Raw genomic sequence first — 25,353 nt, forward strand, 5'->3', positions numbered from 1 at the left:
CACTCCGCCATGGCTTCCGGCCGCCCCTCCCTGCCGGTTACGCACCCGGCTTCCCAACCGCCGCTGCCGCCGGCAGCGCACGAGCTACATCCCGCTGCCTAGCAACCGCCTCTCAGGCTGCCCGCGCCAGCCCGTTACCAGGCAACGCTGTACACAACCCGGACGACGCCCCGCCCGACAACGCGCCGATTGGCTGAGCTGATGGCAAGGTAAGTGTCCGACGAGAGTAACCCGGCCCCCCTTTCGCAAATTCGGATCCTCGTTGGGCGACAGAGAAGAGCACCGACACGCCCACCTCACCCAGCTGCTAACGTCCCAAGAATGCGCCGCCAACGCAAGGAGCTCGGCCGCTCGTCCAATCAGAACGCAAGGGCCGAGGCGTGGGCGGGGCCCGGGAGGCCGGAAGTGAAAGCGAGAGGCGAGGCTGGGCTGTTGGGTTCTGAGAGTTGGTCTTAAAATGAGCTCGTTCGAGGGGCGCATGAAGGAGTATCCGACGCTGTCCATAGATAGGTTTGACCGCGAGAACCTGGCGGCGAGAGCCTACTTTTTGTCTCACTGTCATAAAGGTGGGTCCCTGGGGCGCTTCTCTTTTGCCACGTCTGGCCTTGACTCCGAGTACAATAGAGAGTCCCTTCTCAGAAGAGCTTACAATCTCATTTAGACAGGACATTTCAGGGTTGGGGAGATAATGGTTGAGAAAATGATACAGTGGGTATTTATACAAAGCAGATTACAAATGGTACACTTAAGAAAATCACAACATACAAATATCTCATTCATAAAACTATATTTGAAAATAAAAAAAAAAGAAATCGGTGGTAGGCCATTCAGTGGTGTAGCCAGGGAGGGAGACCCCTAGAGTGGTGGCACCCGGCATTGCAACACCATGCACCACCTACTTTCCCTGCTACTTGAGTGTACCTGACATAAGCACCTTCCACCTGCTTGCGCCGACCTCAGCTCCTTTCTGATGTCATGTTCTGGTCCTGTGACCAGGAAGTGACATTAGAAGGGAGCTGAGGCTGGCACGAATAGGAGGTGGAACATACTCACATCGGTGAACATTTCAAGAGGTGGGGGTGGAGAGGTGGAGTGACACCAGGGCCCCCACCAAGACAGCACCCAGGGCGCTTTGCTCCCCCCTCACTACGTCACTGGAACCATGTCTGAACACTGGCATCGAATATTCTATGTTTATGTGGCCAACTATCTCTTATACAGTTAAGTGCAATATTCCGTACTAAACCATGTAAACTGTGTTAAGGTGTATATTAGGGGTGTCCAACCTTTTGGCTTCCCAGGGCCGCATTGGCCAAAAAAAATGTTTCTGGGGCCGCGCAAATGCTGCAGCAAGACAGAGGAGGGAGCTGGCAAGCCGGTAAACACCCGGGGGCAGCAGAGGAAAACACTGCATCGCCCTCGACCGAGGCCGCACAAAATACTTCACGGGGCTGCCTGCAGCCCTCGGGCCGCAGGTTGGACACCCCTGGTGTATATTGTTTATTGAGAGCTTCTATACCACTACTGATGACTTGGAAGTCAATTCAGAGCAGTCTGCATAAGCCAAAGATGGTACAATAAGGAGTTGTGAGGTGTTACAATACATGGGCTCTATACTGAAAAACACAGCTCTGTGGTGGTGTTGCAATACAGAGCTAATAATTAAGATCATAGGGGGGAGGGGGGATGGTATAATGTTCTATTTATAGGTTTCATCAATAATTAGAATACAATATTTATGATAGTTTTGATTTAAATATTTGAGGGAAGGGTGGGTCGGGAGGGAATAAATTTTATGTACTTACGAGGACAATAGAAAGAAATTCAAGTAATATGTAAAAGTTTTAAATGATGTAATATTGTGTACTTGATATAAGATGAAAAAATGAATAAAGAATTTGGAAAAAAAAAAGAACATAAGCATAGCCTTACTGGGTCAGACCCATGGTCCATCAAGCCCAGTAGCCCGTTCTCACAGTGGCCAATCCAGGTCCCTAGTACCTGGCCAAAACCCAAGGAGTAGCATCCCTGAAAGTTCTAGTTTCCTCTCTCTCTCTGTCAATTTCATCATTTCATTTGAAGTAGTTTGAAAAAAGGATTCTTGAATTTAGCTTTAATTTCTTCAGTAGGGCATTCCACCTCATCAGGGCCATTACCGAGAAATTCTTGCCCTGGTGCTTTTGTATTTGATGTCTTAGAAGGAAGGTATTTGTAGCAAGGACTCTTGACTTGAGCACGCAGAAAAAGGACCGAGTTTTATGCAGTCCGGTTTAGCTGTTTAATTTAGGTGATTAAGTGCTGAATATCGGCATTTAAACACACGTCTAATCCCCCACACACACACACTCCCGGAATACCTGGTTCAGTGGTGCTAGCTGGTTAAATGCCACTGAATATCAGTGGATAGACCTGTCCAGGAGGTCTCGCGCTTGCTATTGACTGTATGTGGCACTCATTTTGACATCTCCCTCTGATGTGATGTTATTCATTGGTTATCGTCTAATTGTAGTTTAGTGATGAAGATTGCATCCAATACTTGATTTCTTTCAGAAACTTGTGGTAAACTGGTGTTTAAAAGTGCACATTAATTTTGTTGTGATTTAACAAATGTAAATACTTTACATTTTAGATCACATGAAAGGACTTAGGGCCCCCTCTTTGAAACGACGATTGGAATGCAGGTAAGGGTTGTAACTAGATATTAGAACTAACCCTCCCTCCTCTTTTGCAAAAGCGCAGAAGATGGTTTTAGCACTGGCCGGCATGCTGAATGCTCTGTAATGCGCCAACGCTCATAGGAACTTTCACATCGGAGCAGCACAGAGCATTGAGTGCGCCAGCCGCTGCTAAAAACCTCTATCGTGCTTTTGTAAAAGGGGGTGGGGGTAAATTTGGTATAGAAAGCCAAAGAATGTTGTATGCCACAACTGGATTTTATATGATATAATCTTGGAGTTTAGAAACAGCTGTTTTCTAATTAATTCATTTATCCTCAGAAGATATTTTAATTTTATTAACTTCAGAAGAAACAATTTTAACCACTGTAGTTCTGACTAGTTACCAGTGACGTTTTTTAAAGTCTCCATTTAAGTTTCCTTTATACAAAAAGGATATGGGTACTTTTTAACAATGCTGAAACACATACATATAAGGTACCGTAACTAAAGCGTACGAGACAAAAACACGCTAACAATCCCGTGGAGGATTTATGCACGCAGCAATAAAACTGTTTCTGTTAGCGCTCTGAGGGGATGTGTGTTTGGGGGGGGAAGGGGAAAAGAGAGAGAGAGAGAAAACTAAGCTAGCAGTTTCTGAAAGGTGTGACAAATGCATGCATAATTGGCGCCATGCACCAACTGTTTTATAAATGATACACATAATAGCACTATATAAAACAGTTTTGCTGCTCTTTGCATGAGCCTGCATATAAACCAGCAGTAAAAATGTAACACAGGGATGTGATGGGCAGTTTTCTCTGCATATACAGTGATGAGAAAAAAATCCCTCTTCCCCCATTGCATCTATGTAGCACTGAATGGTGCTTATTTTCTCTTATTACTATGTACACCACTTTGTTCTGTTTTTATAAAGAAAGACAGTGGGTGAAAGATGGAGAGAATGGATGGGTGATGAGAGTGACAAAGCAGTCTAATGCGATAGAAACCCCAGATCTAAAAGTCCTGTCTGGTGGGTGTCAAAATATTTCATCATTTTTATTTCAATGGTTTCACATTCCTGGATTGTCTTAAAATATTCCTTTTAGTATTCTCACCATAAAATCATTGATCCAGTGATTTGGTTTAGTGAAGTGCTGTCTCGCAGAAGTGATTTTACTCATAGCAACTAAAAATTTATCTCTTTTGCCCTTTTTAAGTGTTTTTGTGACTGTTCTTCTGTGCATCACCTGGTGGTTTTGTGAATCTGGGCGATATGGGGTAGAAACTCATATGCTGATCTCAAGTCTTTTGAGACCAGCATAAGAGTTCCTGTGGCATGCAATACCTGCACGGTGCACAGAGGAAGGATATCTGTATGTTGCCTGTTCTGTTGGTTTCAAGGATGTAAAATCTTTTTGTTTCCTCACAGCCTAAAAATTCACCTATACTGTTCCCCTGTCACAAAAGAGCTTCTATTGACCAACCCGAAATACAGCTTCTGGGAAAACAGGATTGTACGTTATTACATACTTTTTATGGGTTTGGGTGGGGGTGGGGTTTAGTTTTATCTTTTGAAAACTAAAGAAAAAGTCAATGGTATAAATTGTTATATGGATTTTTAAAAAAACTGGACTTAGGGATATTTGGAGTATTGAGATTGGACAGACAATTTCTGCTTCTCAATGGCCACGATTTTGGTCCTGGAGATTAAGGTCTACAAGGTCAGCATCTATGAGTCAAACATGAATGTTTTTGTTACATAGAGTGTTATGGACCCCTACGCGCCTACAAAAGATAGATAGTACTAGATCCAATAGATGCTGGCATTGTAGAATAGAAGTTGGGACGTTAGATCATTTAATTTTTTTTTACCCCTGTGTAAATGCCTTTTGGAAATTAATTTGGCCCCAAATTAATAAATTACTAGAAAATCATGTAGGACTCTCATTTGGTACTGCAATGAGAACTCAGAGTCCGATTTCAGCAAATAATAACAAACTACTATTAATATTGACAGGGGTCGCCATGCAACAAATTACTCAAAATTGGAAGGATTATACCAAATTAAATTATACATTCTGGTGGAACTCTGTCTGTCATATATACAAAATGGAAAAAGTGTTAGCGTTACAACAAGGGAATCTTCACAATTTCAAGAAAATTTGGGAACCATTGACTAAATATTCTAATGATCAGATTTCTTAGCACATTGGTAGTAGGTATATAGGGTTGGGTTGGGATTTGTATATTTTTTTGGAAATAGGAATTGGAAAAAAGGGGAGGGATTTATCACTTATGACATGATGTATTGATTGTAGTTACAAATGTTATGTAATAATTAATTATAATATGTATAATTTAATTGCTGTAAGAATGAAAAATCAATAAATAAAATTTAATAAAAAAAAAAGAAAAAGTCAATGAGCTTCAGGAAGACCTGTGTCTAGTTTGAACTTAGTACAACATTCACTGGAGTAATTCTGGGGAGCAGATTGTGAAACAGGGAGCTAGCATCCATATTGGTCCACAGAAGACATGAGTAAATGAAATTACCATCTATCGCTGGTTCCCAAACCTGTCCTGGGAAAACCCCATTCAGGCAATGAATATTCATGAGTGAGATTTGCATGCTCTGGAGGGAGCATATGCAGTCTCGCTCATAAAAATTCATTGTGGATTTCCTAAAAACCTGACTGAGTGGGGTTGCCTTGATCTCTATGAACAGAGATCAAGGCCAGAGATATTCTGTAACAGTAGGATAAGGCCATGCTTAGTTTTACTGCACTGATATGTAGATGGTGTCACAGATTGGAGGCTTCTCTTGATAGAGTAACTTCACATTCTTCTTTCTATTCTAGATAACGATTGAGGTTGAGATACCAACTCAGATTTCTTTAGTGGATGAGGCGTCTGGTGAGGTAAGCTTTTCAGGAGCTTGGTGAGAGCTTGAAACCTTTTGTAAAGACTTTAGCTTTTTCTGAAATACTGCCTGCATATGGAAAGGGAGAGCAAAGAGTGAAAAACACAGAGGACTTTAATAGATGGCTCAAAGCCTGGTGTCATCAAGAAGGCTTCAGGTACATAGGAGGATGGGGAAATACATGGAAGGACAAGAAGCTATATTGCACTGATGGGCTACATATTACTACAGCAGAAAAAAAGAAACCTTGCAGAGCAATTTAGACAATGTTTCTAGGCATTTAAACTAGAAGGTGGGGATGGTGTATGTATGAAGGACAATTATAGAGACCACCCCCGGCAAAAGAAAAGATGTGATAGTAGTAAAGATTGCAACATAAACAATATCAGCAGCTCATTTCTTAGTATTGCAACGGAAAGTGAAACGAAACAAAAATCTATAAGAAAAAGGAGATTACCACTGAAAAATAGCTGGAAAGCGATGACCACAAATGCTCGCAGTCTAAGCAATAAAGTTCATGATCTGCAAGCCCTGATGTTAGAGGCAGATCTAGATATTGTCGCTATCACAGAGACATGATTCAGTGAATCACATGGATGGAATGCAAACATACCGGGATATAATCTTTTTAGGAAGGACAGAGATGGTCATAAATTTTTGTAACCGAACAGGGGTAGTGACTCTTAGTGTTGGCTATGATTTTGGATTATTTTTCACAATGTGTGTCAGTTTGCAGTTCTCCAGACCTTCGAAAGCAATAGACGTGCTATGATGGTGTCCCTGTTCTCTTGTGCAGCCTGGGAAATGGTGGAATGAAAGTGGAGTTTGAGTTTATTTCCTTGGATCTATGTGTGATTTTGATCTAATCTGTTATTTGTGCATTGCACACTACCTATATAATAATAATAATAATAATTTTATTTCTTATATACCGCTATACCCTAAGTTCGAAGCGGTTTACAATGAGAGTCGTGTCTAGAGAGAGTACAGTGTTAGGCTCAAGGTGACTTACAGATATGAAAAAGGAAGTCCATTAGAACAAGGGAGGGTGGTAGGAGGAACTTTAGTGGGGTATTGAGATTTTTAAAAAACCCTAGTCATAATATAATGAAGATTCTGAAAGTGGAGAGAATGAGGGATTGTAGAAGGACAGTTCAGGTATCAAGAGAAGGGGTTTCAGTTTTGATAACTATACATGAAGGATATTTCTCTTTGTTTTCCCAGAAAGAAGATGTGCTGGTGACTCTCCTACCAGCCGGCCACTGCCCTGGATCGGTAATGTATGTCCTTTTAAGAGCAGCTTTTTCGGCACATAGGTTTAAATAGTACTACTAAATAGCCCCTTTTATCAAGCTGCGCTAGAGTTTTTAGCGCAGGCCGGCACGGTAAATGCTCTGATGCTCATAGAATTCCTTTGAGCGTCGGAGCACTTACCTCGACGGTCCACACTAAAATCCTCTAGCGCAGCTTGATAAAAGGAGGAGAAAGAAATCAAGAAAGGCCAACTAGTTGGTTTTTAATACATTTGTGATGAGTTTTTGAGAGCTCTCTGCCATGCATTGGTCAATGAAGGAGGAGCCAGGGATACTGTTACAGGGGTGAAGTGGACTGGTTCTTTCTCTCAGTTTCCCCCCCGTACAAATATATGAAACAGCTCCAGAGGGACTCTGTTTACTGATGGATGAGGAAATCATTGTCCCTGTTAAGTCCCTTTTGTCTTTCTGTCAAAGTGTTTAACCATTGTCGTCATTTCAAATATCTCACGGTTTTGAGTATTCTTAGATTATCTTGACTCGTATTTTTATCCTATAGTTATTGATATGGTGGTCTGGCTTAGACAGATACTCTTGTATAAGGGCATCATGATCTCTGTGATGCCCTCCTAGGAGGGTAATGTCTCCAGAAGGGTTACACATAGCATGACGGTAACGAACCTTGCTCCTAAGCCAGCATATGAGCTTCTGAATGTGAAAGTTTTTATTCTTGTCTTGTTTCACCAACGTAACAACTTTTCTTACATTTTCACAGTTTTGCACTGTATAACCCATATTGCATTAACAGAGGCATTTTTGAAATCAAACCCTTTGTTCTAATTGCCTAATCTTTGTGAGTAACTTTGGAAAGAAATCCCCAAATGATGTTCTGTGGTGGCCATTTTTCCAGCCCTCAGCTGAGGCCCATTAACGTCTTGAAACAACTGTCAGTAGTGTATGAAAATATGTATATAAATCACATACAATTGGATTAAAAACAACTTAAAACAGTAAATTAAAAAAAAATCAAGCAGCTTCGACCTCCCACCTAAAGTATTCCCCAAAGTTTTGTCTAACTCCATCTCATCCTCCAATCTCTACAAGCATCCAAAAGTATCTCTCCCCCCTACCCCCCCCAAATACACACACAGCTTCTCATATTTGAGGAACAAAAAAGATCTGGACTTTTTAGGCCAGCAAACTTTCTTACAAATAAAGCTCCAGCGACAACTCAACCAACACCAAACGGCCCATTCTCTGGAACTGGACTAGAGCCTAAATGTTCCCTCCCTTATACATACCACATTAAGGGCTCCTTTTACAAAGGTGCATTAGGGCCTTAACGCGCAGAATAGAGCACGCTAGCCTCTACCGCCTCCTCTTGAGCAGACGGTAGTTTTTCGGGTAGCACGCACTAATCCAGTGCGTGCGCTAAAAGGAGCCCTAAGTAGGCCCATTAATACAGCAGTACAATTATTTATTTATTTACCAAGCAGTCTCCAATTAAACATAAATATCATTATGAAGACAAGAACTTCTTACTTTACAGCTTCATTACAAACTGCTAAAATATATTACATAAATGCATTAACAAATAACTGTTTTCAGCAACTTCTTAAAATTTACACGATCACCACAGTCGCAAGTTCCACATTTTCACGCCAGCTATTAAGAACATTGTAGCCCTCGTCACTGCATTGTGCACTCCCAGTTCCTAGTCACTGTCACTCATTCTACAAGAATTTTTTCTGAAGGTGACCGACCGTGTGTGATCTAAAATGTACTCTATTGAATTTCAGCAGATCACTGTGCTCCTGCCCTAAAGAGGCCCTAAAGAGGGTTTCTAAAGAAGGTCCAGGGAAGACCTTCGGGTGGCGGGAGGCCAGCAGATAGAGAATGGTTGGCATAGGGAGGGGGTGAGGGTGCATTTTTTACTAAAACTGAAGCGTGGCTCAACCTGAATTCTGTACTGAAACCAGCCTGAAAACTGAAATTTAGTCTAGACTGACATGTATCATTACTACGTCAAATGTTTCCTTTTTGGTGCATGCTTGGTTGTGTCCATGCTTATCTTGAGCCACTTCCCCATTCTCTTTGCTCACCTCTAACCTATGATTTATATTACTTGAAAATTTTTCAGTATAAAGCACTTTCGTTCTATGCCTCTACATTTCAAAAATTGATGACAAATGAGTTGTCAAAGCTTGCAGTACGATCACATCCTAGAAAGTGTCCCACACGGAGCAGTTTGGGATCCACCGATCCTTGAGACTGGAGGATGTGCTGGGAGGTCACCAGTCCCCAGTCTATTAGGACCCTCATCTCTTAACATTCTCTTCCACTCCCTTGTGATCTCACAACTTGACTACTGTAATTCTCTATATCAAGGAATAACCCAAAAAGAACTTTTAGAAGATTTTAAAAATTATCCAACACACAGCAGTCAAATTAATCTACAATGCAAAAAAGTTTCTCATATTCTACAGAGGGGTAAAAATTGCTAATAGTGTTTAGAAGTAAAAGAAGCAGCAGTTTGGCGTGAGGGAGCCATTTTATTTCAAAGATAAGTTGTGATGTCAAAGGCTGAAAAGTGGCACTTGTGTACCACAGAAGAATTAGTCCACATTGGAAATATTTTGTTTTCTGTTGCTATATGATGTGCTAATGCTTGGTAATAAATTTTTAAAAATGCACACTGATATGCTGCTAGTCGAGACACCTGGAGCTGTAGAGAAAATAACCTGCGAATGAAGGTTTAAATTAGTTGGAGCATGGTTGCCTTTTAGGTTTCTGTTCCAAGGCAACAACGGGACTGTTTTGTACACTGGAGACTTCAGATTGGCAAAAGGAGAAGCTGCGCGCATGGAATTCCTACATTCCGGAAACAGGTGACTTATGCTTTTTGCTTCTGCTTTGAGGCAGTTTGTAGTCATGACAGCTTATGAGCATAGGGAGAACTGGTAGGCATGTTTTTGAATAAATCGGTGTTTTTAGCAGTTGAGCCTTCAAACCCTCAAGATCACAAGTAGTAAAACAGATTATATGCTGCTTATCCTAGGAATAAGAAGTGGATTTTCCTAAGCCATCTCAATAATGACCTATGGACCTCCCTTTCAGGTACCATTCTACCTTCCAGGCACTTTGATGATCTCACAATGAGGTCACCATTGTGCAGTGGAAACCTCCATTTGCAATGAACTAGAAGCTCATTACAGCACTCTTTAGTCAGAAAAAAGGGTAGCTTTTTAGCAAAAAATATAAAGCTATCTTTTTCATGTACTCTGCTTCAGTTAATAGATCTTTTCCTGTAATTAGCAAATAACATTGCTATTTACCCATAAAAATATAAGGTTTTGCATGCAATATAGCTGTATTCATGTGCCCTGTTTGTGTGAGCTAAGAAACTGCATAGCAATTGTGAAACTCAATCTTGTAGGCATTGTAAAGGAAGTCTACTTTTGAGCATGGTTTGGGCAACAGATAGAAGTGAGTTAGGTGGATGGGACATAGGTGGACTTTGGACGTCTCCAACACGTTTCGTTAAATAGGTCGGGGGGGGGGGGGTTGTTTGTTTTATTAAGCTCAAAATACATTTAATAATGCAGCACATAAACAGGGCACATGAATACATGCCATCGTGTTTCTATGTTGGACATCTAACTCCCACCTAAAAAACGATTTTCTAAAGGATGTCTGCAACACTGAGCGTGATTCTCTAAAGGACGTCTAAGTTTTGCAGAATCATGTCTACAAGGACATCTATACCACACCTAAATGTAGATGCACTATACAGAATCAGGGCCTAAGTGTAGAAGCAACACAGGTCAAATTATTGAAAATGTGTGACTCCAGGCAACTTCTCTTTCTTCCACTTTACCTAAGTGAATTCAGCTAATCAACTTGCTGCTCCTTGTACGTCATATCTTCCTTGTAAACTAAGTTTCTTAGGAATATTGAATAAAAGTGCTGAATTAATAATAACTTTATTTTGTATACTGCAGATACCACAAGCAGTTCATTAACTGGTATCTCTCCCTATTGTGTGTTGCAGAGTGAAGGAGATTGAAAGTGTTTATTTAGATACAACTTTCTGTGATCCCAGGTTTTACCAAATTCCAAGTAGGGTAAGTGAACTAGAGAGGAAACCTCACTCTTCTCTATTTATATCTCGCATCTAAAAAAAAAAAAAATCTAGGAGCAGACTTGATCCTTTTTATGCTTTCAATTTATAAAATGCTTGTAAATCTTCTTCCTCACCAGATCAGTCCAAACAAATGGATTATCCCCCAGATTCTATAAATCTGAGAGTGCAATTGCACACAAGTTGTGGAATAATGCCGGTTACACACCTAACATAATCAAATTAGGTGCTAATAGGCATTGATTACCAATATTTGGTGGGGGATGGGCTGGGGAGGGCTTCAAAGGCTGGGAGGGTGTAGATGGGCTGCAGTAAGTCTTAACAGAGATTTCGGCAGTTGGAACCCAAGCACAGTACTGGGTAAAGCTTTGGATTCTTGCCCAGAAATAGCTAAGAAGAAAAAATTAAAAACTTTAAAGTGAATCAGGTTGGGCAGACTGGATGGACCATTCGGGGTCTTTATCTGCCGTCATCTACTATGTAATATTGGACCTTAGCCTTAATTACCACTAATTTGCAGTTAATGTTCTTAACCATACTCAAGTGCTATTCTAGAAGGATAGCACAGGGCAGATCCAGAGAATATGTACATAAGTTATAGAAGACTAGCACTTGTGCTCTGGTGACCGGATTTAGTCACTCAAGGTTGGAGACGATCTAAGGTTTCCATAGGGCATGGTCATCTGCTTCAAGTATAAGTGCAAATGAAAAACCCATCTTCCCTCTGTTGTATGGCTGAGGTCAAAAGTTTCTTGTCCATCATTGCAGCTCTCTTTCAGGCATAGCAAAAGTCTGCGTCCTTTGCTTATTCCAGAGTGTGTGGCACAGAGAAAGAGCATCTCCTTTTCAAGCCTCGATTCCTTGTATTTTGGCGTTTTTCTTAAAGAGGGCTGCAAGAGATGTCTGGCTATGGATATGTTGAAACTGCTGGTAGGGATATTAGCATGTCTTCTGGAGCATCTTGAGGGTGCCCCTATAGTCTTCGTACCCAGAGGTGCATTTCCTGAAAAGGATGACACACCATGAGCCTTCAGTGGGTGTGATTTTCCTAAAACTGAAGTCTTAATTCGGTTTTGAAGGTAGCACTCTAGTGGCTCTTTGATTGGCAAGGCAGATTTCAGAACTCCAGGCTCTGTTCCTGTATGAAACCTTTCTCACTTTTATGAAGTAGGTATATTTGAGTCTGGTGCCTTTTTCTTGAAGGTGGTTTCAGCTTTGTAAACCAGGTCCAATCCATTGTCTTCCTTTTCAGAGGGAGGACTGTGAAGAAGATTTGAAGAGTGCTCTTAGGTTATATGGAGGTGGTTAAGGAATTTCAGAAGTGTAGAGACATACGGCGCCTTTTGGAAAGAAATAAAGACCCAACTATTCAATAAATTCATTTCCTAGCCAGACTTCCTCCCCCCTTTTCAAAGCTACAGGGTATTTTACTGAATCCTTTTTTCCTCATTAATGGCATCCTGTACTCACTGACTGTTCAATGTCCTCTTCACAATTTGTATCCAGCTTTTCGCTGGTTTTTCTTCCACCATTTCAATGTAACTTGTCAAAAATTATATAGTAACCTAAGTATATCTTTCCTCTTGCCAATTTGCACCATGTAATCACTGACCACCCAGTGATCTCTTCTTTATCTATACACTGTAATTCGCTGACTGTACAGCTTATCTTCACTGTGAACCGCCTAGAAGTCGCAAGATTATGGCGGTATAGAAAAATAAAGTTATTATTATTATTTGTTCTCTTTGGCCAAAAGAGAGGGAAGTCTACATTTGTTCATCTATACATAGGTAATCTAGGCAGCTTATATTCTGAACAGATGTCAATTACCCTCAAAATTGAGGGCACATTAGACTATCGACTGTCATAAGAACAGCCTTATTGGGTCAGACCAATGGTCCATCAAGCCCGTTCTCATGGTGGCCAATCCAGGTCCGTAGTTCCTGGCCAAACCTAAGGTGTAGCAACAATCCATGCAAGCAGTGACTTTCCCCATGTCTTTCTCAATAACAGACTATGGACTTTTCCTCCAGGAACTTGTCCAAACCTTTCGTAAAACCAGCTATGCTATCCACTCTTACCACAACCTCTGCCAACGTGTTCCACTCTGCCAATGCATTCCAGAGCTTAACTATTCTCTGAATGAAAAAATACTCGTATTTCCCTGTAACTTCGAGTGTCCCTTAGTGTTTGTAATTTTTGACAGAGTGAAAAATCGATCCACTTGTACCTGTTCTACTCCACTCAGGATTTTGTAGACTTCAATCCTACCTCCCCTCAGCTATCTTTTTTTTTCCCAAGCTGAAGAGCCCTAACCTTTTAAGTCTTTCCTCATTCGAGAGGAGTTCCATACCCTTTATCTTGGTCGCTCTTCTTTGAACCTTTTCTAGTGCCGCTATATCTTTCGTATACATACAATATACACAGCAGATATAAATTCTCAAAACTGACGCATTTCAATCACTATATTGAAAATAAAATCATTTTACCTACCGACGATCCTCTGCAGGCTGCTGTAATTAGCTTTAAAGGTGAGACCGGGAAGCCAGGGGGGAAGCCGGAGGACGCTAGAGAGAAGGGGAAAATATGCAGGCCTTCAGTGAATTGAGCAACGCTGGCGCTGTACCGAGTAGGGAGGTCAGCTGGCAGGTGCCTCTCTTCCTCCTCGGCACACAGTTTGAGATACACTGAGCTAGACGTTACAAGTTTATCGCTTTGAAATCTTTTGATAAAGTGATATAATCAAGCTTTTAATAAACTTGAAACTATACAGCCTTAGTTGCAGCACAATTTAAGGTTAGTTTTTCATGCCAGAGTGATGCTACCTTCAAGGCAAGCATACTTGAGGCAAGAATCGAGAAAGGGGTGCTTTATTCTCCGAAGACAAGCAGGACAGCATTTCTCACACTTGGGTGACATTATCTGTGGAAGCCCTGGTGTGAATACTGCTCACCATTTCTAAACCACTCACTTCAGTTAAGAGCACTAGTTATGATTAAGCTTGGTCAGAGGGGGTAAGGAGAGTATTATGAGAATCCCACCACCCTCCCTACAAATGTCTTTTGGAAATCTATTCTATTCTGCTGCATGTCCTCCCCACACTTTGCTCTTATTCTGCTGCCTGAATTTTTTCCCAATATTTGCAGAGTGTAATAAGCTGAGATTCACAGGCCACATTTATTGCGTTTTAGGAACAATGCCTGATTGGAATAATGGAGCTTGTCCACAGCTGGATCACTCTCAGTCCATATCACGTTGTGTGGCTGAACTGCAAAGCTGCTTATGGATATGAGTATTTGTTTACCAATCTCGGTGAGGAACTAGGATCCAAGGTAATTTCTTATTTGATTTACTGCCCATTGACACAGCTGTCTGAGCAGTTTACAATCTAACCAGGTCCTGGTAGGCTCAGAATTTAACTATGGTACCTGGGGCAATTGAAGGTTAAGTGATGTGCCCAGGGTCACAGGAAGCAGTGCTGGGATCAAACCCACAAACTCAGGGTGCTGAGCTAACAGTTCTAACCACTCCTGTGCTCCGTTGTCACCCCTTCTAGTGCAATCCTGATCCTGCCAGAAGAAATGAATAAAACTGTAAATAACCTCGGTAATCTCAGACTCCTCAGGGGGAAACATCTACTTACGTTTTGAAGACCTGAAGACATGAACCATAATAAGGAGTAGCTTAGAGATTTTAGAGAGAGCTGAGAACCCAGGAAGCCCAGGTTAAATCTAGCTGCAGCTCCCTGTGGTCTTAGATAAGTCACTTAACCCTCCAATGCCTTGGATACAAACTTAAGTTGCGAGTCCTCTGAAAAAAGGCCCAAATCTATTTTCCCACTTACTGTTATAAACTCTCCCTAGGTACATGTGAACAAACTGGACATGTATAAGAACATGCCTGAAATCCTGTGTCACGTAACCACAGATCGCAACACTCAAATTCATGCTTGTCGACATCCAAAGGTGGGTACAGTTAGTCTCCAAAGCTTTCCTGCTCCACGAACTTATCTGAATCAGAATGCCTGTTGTAGGATCCACCAGGTGCAAACAATCACTCCTTGATTTTAAAAAGTTACAAAATCAAAATTTATTGGAATATGTTTATAAATGACAGCAAATACAAGTCCCAAAAAGCATGGTTAGCAACATCTTACAAAATCGCTTGCACTTTGCAGAAGTTACAACCTATACCAAAGAGCTTCTTATACCCCTCAAGTTTTAACAAGGATTCATTGTGGTTTACAATAAGATTCAACAGAAACTTTATGAGTTGATGAAACTATAGCCTCAAAGGTGAAGGAATATTCCAATAAATTTTGGTTTTGTAACCATTTAAAATCAAGGAGTTTTTTTATGGGCACTAGGTATTATTCATAGTTTAGTTTATTAAAATTTGATTAAATGCTAAACATAAAATTCAAAGCATTGTACATTAAAATAATACGTGACAATTAAAAAAAAAAAGAGGGACATCAGGCCGCACAGTGGTATAAACTGATAGCTGGATTTATAAATAAAAACCCAAAAACTGGTCTTAGGGATATTTGGAGTATTGAGATTAAGCATCAAATTTCTGCATCTCAATGGCCACGAATTTGGACTTGGAGGTTGATGTACAGTGTCGGCATCTATGAGACAAATGTGTTTTTTTTTCTTTTACATAGAGCATTCTGGACCCCATTTCATTTACAAAAGTTAGATAGCTCTAAGTCTAATAGATGTTGCCATTGAAATCGCGAAGCAGGGACTCTAGATAATTTATTATTCTGTTGTCCATTTATCTTGGCCTTTTGGAAATCAATATGGGGCCAAATAAATTGTTTATTGGAAAACCCAGTTGCGTTATCGTATGATACTATTTTATTTGGCATGTCAATGAGGGCTAAGAGCCAAATATCATCTAAGAACAACAAGCTTCTACTAATTATGACAGGAGTTGCCATATAACAAATAACGAGTAGTTGGAAAAATCGGAAGAGACTTAACTACAGTTTTTGGTGGAATTCGTTGTGTCACATTTATAAAATGGAAAAAATAATAGCCATACAGAAAGGGAATTTATTGCAATGAATAGATTTCATTTTTCCCTTAATAGTATGAGTTCAAGATAGGGGGAGGGAGGATAATTTATGATCTTTTATTAATGGTAATAAGGCTAGGAAAGTATTTATTAAATGATATAAGTGTTTAATACATAATATGAAAGGGGAGGGAGGGAGATAAACTTTATAATTTAATTTATTGCTGAATATTAAACTAAACCTTAAGTTTATATACCGCATCTTCTCCACAGATGTAGAGCTAGGCACGGTTTATAAGAACTTAAATATAGGAAGAGAAGAATCAGGGTTTGGGGTTACGTACAGGGGGGAAGAGAAAATTACATTTTTGTGAAAAGCCAAGTTTTCAGGTGCTTACGGAATAATTGGAGGGAGTTCAGGTTCCGTAGTGGGACAGTAAGCTTGTTCCAAAGCCCTGTGATATTGAAAAGGAGGGATTTTCCTGGTGGAGTCAGGACTCGAGGAGTTATAAGATAGTGGGATTAGGGTGGGGAGGATGCCGTGAACGATCTTAAAAGCCAGGCAGGTACATTTGAAATGAACTCTGGAAATCACTGGGAGCCAGTGAAGTTTGGCCAGAAGTGGGGAGACATGATCAGATTTGCGTTTTGCGAAGATCAACTTGGCTGCAGTGTTCTGGATTAGCTGGAGTCTTTGAAGACTTTTTTTGTTAGACTTAAATAGATGGCATTACAGTAGTCTAGTTTGGAGAGGATGATAGATTGGACAAGGACAGCAAAATGATATGAGGAGCTGTGACAGAAAAAAGAGAGGCATGGCAGGTACCAAGAATTTTTAACGAAGGGGGCTCGTATGGGATCAGGAGCCTATTAATAAATGCAGGCTCATTGGTCTTTTGGGATTGGAAAATTAAGAGAGCTATTTTATGAAAAAATTGTGTGAAATTGTGAAAAGAATTCAGAACTAACATTTCTAGTAAAAGGTACGTAGTGTGCTGGAGAGGTGCTTTTTTTTAAGCCTGAAATATTATGTTCACCAAAGACATAGGGCTCCTTTTATTAAGGTGTGCTACCGTTTTTAGCGCACGCAGGATATTACCGTGCGCTTTGTGGCTAGAACTAATGCCAACTCAATGCTGGCGTTGGTGTCTAGCACGCACTATTCCACACGTTAATGCCCTAACGCAGCTTCGTAAAAGGAGCCCATAGAGTGGATAGTTTACAGTTAATCAATGGTAATCGATTGTATCTGCACCCACGTGGGAATAGACAAAACCTTAAAATGGAAAAACTACCACTCGCAGTTTGTGGTGTCCTGTTTGGACAAAGTGGTATTTATCAGATGCCCTGAGTTCACGACTATAAGTCCAAAAATCCGAACCGCTTGGACAACACACAAACTAATATGAAAGAGTAATGGGATGATATATTGTACTTAAAGTGTTCATGAAGAAAATCAAGTGTGTATTTATAAGATTACATGAATTTTTCTGATACACTTGTTGTAATATGCAAAACTGAATAAAGAAATTAAAAAAAAAAAAAAAGAGTAATGGGATGACCAAAAGGAGGTTGGAGGGAACGCAAAAGTGCATGGGACAAGCAAATGATAGAGAGGTGGGTTATCCGAATTCTAAGCTTGCTGGGCAGCAGTGAGTATTTTAGAAGACATCCAGTAGGATTGGATATCAAAAGCCAGGCTCCCCTTAGAGGAAAGGGGTGGCCCTAACAAATTGTTTAGCACCATGAAGTTTGACAGATGTATCGAGGTCTGTCTTTCCAAAAATTTGATGTCTGTTATGGTAATCTTAAATGGGGAAAGGACTAGACAGTGTAATGGCAGTCCGAGTTCTTTAAGATCTGGGAGACTGTGTCCTGCACATAGGTCTCTCGGCATAAAGAAAGAGTTTTGTCTAATAATTAGGGCTGCACATTAATAACACGATTAATGCATTAAATGTTTAATGTGCATTGAAATTTTAACGAACATTAACACAGGTCTGTGTCATGCCTTTCCATTCTCCATGCACGGCTGGCCTTCTAGCTGGCTACAGAATTTCTTTTTCTATAGCAGTTCCAGTTACACGGGAACAGGAAGTTCAACCATCCCATCATTAATATCTTCAGTAACAGCAACGGCCCGGGTTACTCTGATGGTGACATAGATGCTTCTTGTAGTTCCCTGCATGGCATTCGTCTCCCTTTAATTCCTCTATCCTGGAATGCTGCGAGATCAATCCAAAAGCTCACATTCTTTCCCCTCACTAAAAGGCGTTACCTACATTGGAAAACTAGGGAAATCTCTTCACTTCAAAACTACAGAGCTTTGGAATAATTTCCCTGCCCAGCTGCGTAACCTGGGCTGTTTCCAACTATTCCAAAGACACCTGAAAACTTGGCTATTTTCAAAAATGTCTATTTCCGCTTCCCTCCCTAACTCCCACTGTACTTCCCTCTTAATTTTTGTAAACTGTCGAGTTCTATATTTATAGAGAAGATGCGGTTTAGTTTAGTTCCCACTCGGCTAGAATTGAGCCGTGTGAGACGCCACAAGGTAGCATGTACGAGGCAGAGAATGAATTGTGCCTGTGAACCCTAAAGGATTTTTGCTGTAAATAAGAGTCAAACCATTTTAGTCTAATACCTGAAATGTGAAATGAATGTGCGTAAGAGAAGAACCAAATGAGGCCTTTTAAGTTCATCCTCGCATAGTCCAATATTGTGAGCGGAAGCTGCTCTGTCTTGGGGGAAGGGTGTTAGTTGGCACTCAGCTTACATCTTAAAAGATTATTCCACGACCATAGAGAAAGCAAGCACTGGATCAGAGTTAAGATCTTTTAGGCAAGGGTGGCCCGTTTCCAATATGTTTGTAAATCTTTATTCATTTTCAAATATTACAAGTGTCTAATAATCAATCAGAAAGAATTTTAATTAATCACTTGACAATCTTATTTATATTCTTCCAAATATATAAATATAAAAGAATCCCACCCCACCCACCCATATATTAATAATTAACAATTAATTATAATCATTCATAATCCCCCCCCTATATCTTATCCAATACTAAGGTGTTTAAGATGTCTGATCATTAGAATAAATAATCAATGGCCCCCAAATCTTTTTAAACTTATAATAATTTCCTTGTTGCATAGCAAGCACCCTTTCCATTTTATAAATATGGCATACTGAATTCCACCAAAAAGTATAATTTTGTTTAGTGTAATCTTTCCAATTTTCTGTAATCTGCTGAATGGCAACCCCTGTCAATATCAATAGAAGTTTATTATTATTTGCAGAAATTGGGCTTTTAAATCTCATTGATGTACCAAATAATATAGTATCATATGAAAGGGCAACATGATTTTGTAACAATGAATTAATTTCCAGTATGATGGAGAACAATCTAACTGAAGGCTAGAAAGTACAATAGAACATGAATAGGGGTTAAGGGAGTCAATTAATTTTCTGAACAAATCAGTAGGCAGAGAGTCATCGGGGCTTTGAGTTCAGAGAATTAATTACAGGTGTGTAGTAACATTGCTGGAAGACAAGTCATGCAGAATAATTTTGAATAAGCTGAAGGAGGAGAGACACCTGGGAGGAGCAAGTTGCAATAGTCTAAGAGGGAGGTCATTAGAGTCTCAATAAGGATTTTGGTAGCGAGTTCAGAATGAAGGGGATGTATTTCATTGATACAATAGAGAAAAATGACAGCAGTCTGGATATGTGTAGAGAAATAGAGGAAGAATCAAAGATGACCCTAAGGTTACGAGCTGAGGATAGGGGAAGATATGTAAATAAAGCTTTATGACCATGCTTAGTTTCAGATGGTGGTGGAACATCAGGCAAAAATTTCAGAAAAGCAGGCTTGTCACGTGTATAAAATGGAAAGAGCGTTGGCAGTTCAAAAAGGCTATTATAATAAATTTAAGGATGTGTGGGGACCATTATTAAATTATAGTAATGAATAAGTTACACTTTTTTTTTTTTTTGTATAATATTTCTTTATTGAGCAAACCAGTATATACAAAATAGAACAGAGTAAAGGGACATCCAGGGGGAGTTTGGTTTCTTCATTAAGAATATATATATATATATATATATATATGAATGTCATAAGATATTATTTTCAGATAGTATATTTTAGTTATATATGAATCTGGGTGAGGGTTAAATCTTTCTTGGTGTATGATATTGAAGATTTTTTCAAGTGATATTGTATTATAATTGTTTGATACTTACTGTGCACTTGATGTAAGTTATAAAATGAATAAAGAATTAAAAAAAAAAAAAAGAAAAGCAGGCTGAGACTTGGGCTTGGATTCCAGGTTGGGTTTGTTTAGGTAATTTTATTCTTGATATACCAGCAGGAGAATTTTCTGGTATAGAGGTAGATTTGGGAGTCGTCAGAGTAAAGATGGTTCTGAAAACAATGGGAGGAAATCTGAGCATTTCTCTCTAGTCTCAAAATGTATTTCTTCCATTCTTTCCTCTAGGATGAGGACTACCTAAGAGGGAACAGATTGCCCTGTGGCATGACCTCCAAAAATGGAACTCCACTGCGTATCATTAGTATCAAACCGTCCACCATGTGGTTTGGGGAAAGGTCCAAGAAAACAAATGTAATAGTAAGGTAATGAAAATGTCTTTTCATAAGAACTGGAATGTGGTGTTTAATTCTTCTTAAAAGAATTAAAAAGTGATGGAGCTGTTACATGAGATAAAACTGTAGCAAAGCTTGTCATTCTTCATGCAATTGTTACAGATTCTTATTAGTAAATCTACATAAGAATAGCCTTACTGGGTCAGACCAATGGTCCATCAAGCCCAGTAGCCCGTTCTCAAGGTGGCCAATCCAGGTCACTAATACCTGGCCAAAACCTACGGGGTAGCAACATTCTATACAGAATCTCAAAGAATAGCAAGATTCCAGAATCCCAGAGAGTAACAAGATTCCAGAACCTCAAATAGTAGCAACATTCTAGAACCCCAAAGAGTAGCAGGGTTCCGGAATCTCAAGGAGTAGCAACATTCCATGCTACCGATCCAGGGCAAGCAGTGGCTTCCCCCATGTCTTTCTCAATAACAGACTATGGACCTTTCCTCCAGGAACTTGTCCAAACCTTTCTTAAAACCAGCTACACTATCCACTCTTACCTCAACCTCTGGCAACGCGTTCCAGAGCTTGACTATTCTCTGAGTGAAAAAAAATTTCCTCCTATTGTTTTTGAAAGTATTTCCCTGTGACTTCATCGAGTGTCCCCTAGTCTTTGTAATTTTTGACGGAGTGAAAAATCGATCCACTTGTACCCGTTCTACTCCACTCATCCTCTGCCCTCTTAGAGATGTGTTTGTGGTGAGAGTGGTTGACTTGTGTTTCAGACTCAGACTGTCCCCAGTAATTTTGAGATCTCTAATCTCTGTCTGGAATATGAAGCAGGTATCTATTTTCCAGTGTTCAGGGGCAATAGAAGTCTCTCTAAAGCTGCCCACAGTTTGCTGTTAGATACTGGGGTTAGATTTACTTTTGCGGTCAGCATAGTAACAACACTCTGGTTAGGAGTGGATTTCCAGTTCAGCATTAGATTCTGTTGTAGCAAATAAGTATATAATGGTTATGTGAATGTACTGATAAAATTGCTGGGGTGTTCTCCCCCCCCCCTGTTGTTTTTTTAACTTCAGGACTGGAGAGAGTTCATACAGAGCTTGTTTCTCATTTCATTCCTCTTACAGTGAGGTGAGTATAAGGAAGTGCTACAAAAACAGGGGGAAGTTTTTCTGTGCATTAGGGCATGATCGTACTTGATGATCTTAAGGTGGCCAAACAAGTCAAAAAGGCGAAAGGAATAGCCAGCAGGAAAAAGTAGGCGATTGTGTCCCTTTCCCCAGGCTTTTTCTTTTTATTGTAGTCTCTTCATAATTTAAAAATGAACAAGTGCCACCCAGCATCCACCTCCCCCTCCCAAACCTAGCGCTGGCCTCTCCCCAGGTCCATATTAAATCCTAGTGGTCCTATGGAACTATGGGGGGAGTTTGCAGATTGTTATGTCGTAAACTCAGTCTGTGGTATTTTGAAATACTGGATGTCTAGTGAGTCTCCTGGGTACTGGCAGTGGCGTGAAGGGTTCTAGGAAGGGGGGGTATTGCTTTCTGCACCTTTGGGATCCATATATTTTGCATCCTAAAGGGCATAATCTTCTTCTGACTGAGCTGGGAGGGTAGTGGAGTGTGAATTGGTATGGCTGATGGGAGTTGGACTTGATCTGGGGCTGGCTAAGTGTGGGGGGGTTCTTGGGAGTTTGCTGGTTGAGTTCTCTTGGGTTAGGTGGTATCTTCTGGGTTAGGGATGGGTCGTTTATTCTTTTGGGTGTTTTGATTGGGGAGGGGGGGCAGCTGTTACCCCTGAAGGTTGAGCTAGCCTGGCTGTCACTATTGGGGGGAGGGGTATTGTCTGTGGTGGATCGCTGGGCCAGTGTCGGCAGTTGGGATCCGGGGATTATAAGAATCCAGATTCCTGGATTCCTCATTTATGACTATGAAGTATGGCCTTTTGGGGCTATGGTATTTTGGCATGTGTACTGTATGGGTGGGGGGAGGGGGGATCTGGTTTTGTGCTGTATTTGTTCATTATTTGTTGGATTTTTGTGTGCTATATAAAATTCAATAAAATGTTTCAACACTAAATCCTGGTGGTCCATGGGTATGATAAGCCAAACGGGCAGGAGTGATCCTTCCCTCCCCTAAGGTGAAGGATAGGGTCCTGTCTCGGCTGTCAGCTAGCTGTAGAATCACTGTGGGCCCTTTCCTTCCCTCTCTCCCTCCCTGCTGTAGAATCACCATGCTCCCTCTTTCCCTCCCTCTGAGAAACAGTATAGGCCTCCCCAGGGCCTCCCTTAGTCACTGGTGGTCCAGTGGGGTGAGTTGGGACATGAGCAGACCTCTTACACTCCTGTCTGTGTAGTCTCGCTGAAAAAATGGCTGCTGTGAGTTCCTGTTCCATCTCTACAAGCTCTGTCCTCATCTGTATAAGCCTCAAACACTTATGATTTTAAAGTGTTCAGAGGCTTGTGCAGATGAGGACAGAGCTTGTAGGAAGGCGAATAGAATGCTAGGCATAATCAAGAAGGGTATTACAACCAGAACAAAAGAAGTTATCCTGCCGTTGTATCGGGCGATGGTGCGTCCTCATCTGGAGTACTGCGTCCAATATTGGTCGCCGTACCTTAAGAAAGATATGGCGTTACTCGAGAGGGTTCAGAGAAGAGCGACACGTCTAATAAAAGGGATAGAAAACCTTTCATACGCTGAGAAATTAGAAAAACTGGGACTCTTTTCCCTGGAGAAGAGGAGACTTAGAGGGGATATGATAGAGACTTACAAGATCATGAAGGGCATAGAGAGAGTGGAGAGGGACAGATTCTTCAAACTTTCGAATAATAAAAGAACAAGAGGGCACTCGGAAAAGTTGAAAGGGGACAGATTCAGAACGAATGCTAGGAAGTTCTTCTTTACCCAACGTGTGGTGGACACCTGGAATGCGCTTCCAGAGGACGTAATAGGGCAGAGTACGGTACTGGGGTTCAAGAAAGGATTGGACAATTTCCTGTTGGAAAAGGGGATAGAGGGGTATAGATAGAGGATTACAGTTCAGGTCCTGGACCTGATGGGCCACCGCGTGTGCGGACTGCTGGGCACGATGGACCTCTGGTCTGACCCAGCGGAGGCACTGCTTATGGGACAGGGACAAATTTGTCCCCGAGTCATTATTCAAGACTAGGAGCAACTGAGCTCTGGTTAACTTTCTGTAGCTGTGCTTCTAAAGCTGTGTCAGCTAACACTGCACTTAGTCTGCCCTTTTAATCAGTCACTATTTTGTAATTGACAGGTAACTGAAGAATATAACCATATAATATAATCAATTTCCTTAACAGGAAGACACTGGCAAAATGTTCTCTATAAGGTTACTTTCTTTAGAAAATAACTGTCTTGCTTTCTAGTTTTTATTAATAGAGATTCATATATAGATTTTTTTTTTTTTTTTTTACTATTACATATTATTTCTAAAGTGCTACTAGACATTTGTCCCTAGTGGGCTGGGGTAAGGGAGAATTAAATGACTTGTCCAGAGTCGCAAGGAGCTGCAATGGGAATCAATCTCGGTCCCCCAGGATCTTAGCCCACTGCACTATTAGGCTAAACCTAAAAAAGGCAGAGAAAGCAGAATCCTTTAGCAGCTGGGTCTGTCTGGCAGGCTGTGGTGATAGAATAAAACAAGAAGCTGGGTCTGTCTGCTTGGTTGGAAATAAGTTCTAATAGAAATGCAGCCACTCGTATAAATATCTGTCTAGATGTTCATGGTAGGGAGCTGCCCTGAAAGGCCGCAGTTAGACTTTCAAGTAGGTGACTGTGCTGTTTCTTTGCATTGTTCTGGGGCTTTGTAGTTGGAAATGAGATAGGAGCGGTGTGTGATATAGACTTACAAAGGGATCTTGTCTGCTCAGTTACCCACAAGATTATAAAATATAGATAAGGCAACTGGGCGATTTGGCTGCAGTTGGATATTTTTTGATAACATCTACTAGGTTCTGAAGTTTGTTGGTCTTATTTAAACTGGTGGGCCCTCTTGTTTCTAAAATGTGGTTCCTTTTTCTTCAGATCAAGGATTTCTTAAGCTATATCCGTCCCGTCAATGTGTATCCCAATGTAATACCTATGGGTAAAACAATGGAGTATGTCTTAGAAGTGTAAGTACAACGCATGGTGTGGTTTTGGTTTTTTTTTTGGTGGGGGGGGGAGGGTTTGAGCTTGATGTCTTTCCTGCAGTTAACCCTCTTACCAGAAGACCTCTTATTGTGCATAGTAAGAGACAGATGTTTAATTATTCCCTGATTCCTTTCACCCAAGATGACTTGCTCATGGGATTATAGGACTCCTTCAAGCCCAGGGCCTAGGGCTGAAGCCTCAGATGGGCTTGAGACTCTAGGCCTATGTTCCATGAAGTACATCTTCAGGTGGCTCTGGGAATCAGTCAGCCTAAACATTTATATCCACCACAGTTAATAAGTCACATTCTGGAGTATTGGACCTCCATGTGGGTTCAGGCTACCAGTCGAGCCCTGACCTTCACATGGGTTTGAAAGTGCCTTGTAGAAACTCTAAGGAAATACACTAGGCATCAAAAGTAGTTTTCATGGTTGTGCAACTTTTAGAATCTATAGTTCTTAATCTGAAATGCTGTCGTCGTACTTTTTCAGATTAAAGCCTTTATGCAAATCATGCTCTGAGAGTCTACAGCCCAAGTATAGACCACTTGGAACACTGAAGAGATCCAGAAGAAAATCCTTCACTGATGTAGGT

At 40.8% G+C, this 25,353-nt stretch overlaps 1 protein-coding gene across 3 annotated transcripts in view; it reads left to right on the forward strand.

Annotated features, from left to right (window-relative positions):
* Positions 1-71: 71 nt before the first annotated feature.
* The window catches only part of DCLRE1C (DNA cross-link repair 1C), a 29,349-nt gene continuing 4,067 nt past the window's right edge, over positions 72-25,353 (forward strand). The window contains exons 1-13 of one of the 3 annotated variants that reach the window (XM_033958720.1): positions 72-209; positions 2,630-2,681; positions 4,087-4,171; positions 5,516-5,575; positions 6,802-6,857; positions 9,617-9,718; positions 10,882-10,954; positions 14,163-14,303; positions 14,835-14,936; positions 20,493-20,629; positions 21,679-21,733; positions 24,652-24,740; positions 25,251-25,351. In XM_033958720.1, coding sequence (XP_033814611.1) covers positions 2,635-2,681; positions 4,087-4,171; positions 5,516-5,575; positions 6,802-6,857; positions 9,617-9,718; positions 10,882-10,954; positions 14,163-14,303; positions 14,835-14,936; positions 20,493-20,629; positions 21,679-21,733; positions 24,652-24,740; positions 25,251-25,351 — 1,048 coding nt within the window. In that variant the 5' untranslated portion in view covers positions 72-209; positions 2,630-2,634. Of the gene's footprint in view, positions 210-321; positions 567-2,629; positions 2,682-4,086; positions 4,172-5,515; positions 5,576-6,801; positions 6,858-9,616; positions 9,719-10,881; positions 10,955-14,162; positions 14,304-14,834; positions 14,937-20,492; positions 20,630-21,678; positions 21,734-24,651; positions 24,741-25,250; positions 25,352-25,353 lie in introns of those variants that run through there. The other 2 variants (XM_033958718.1, XM_033958719.1) reach the window with 2 other exon arrangements.

The sequence above is a fragment of the Geotrypetes seraphini genome, chromosome 9, assembly GCF_902459505.1.
Source record: "Geotrypetes seraphini chromosome 9, aGeoSer1.1, whole genome shotgun sequence".
Lineage (NCBI taxonomy): Eukaryota > Metazoa > Chordata > Amphibia > Gymnophiona > Dermophiidae > Geotrypetes > Geotrypetes seraphini.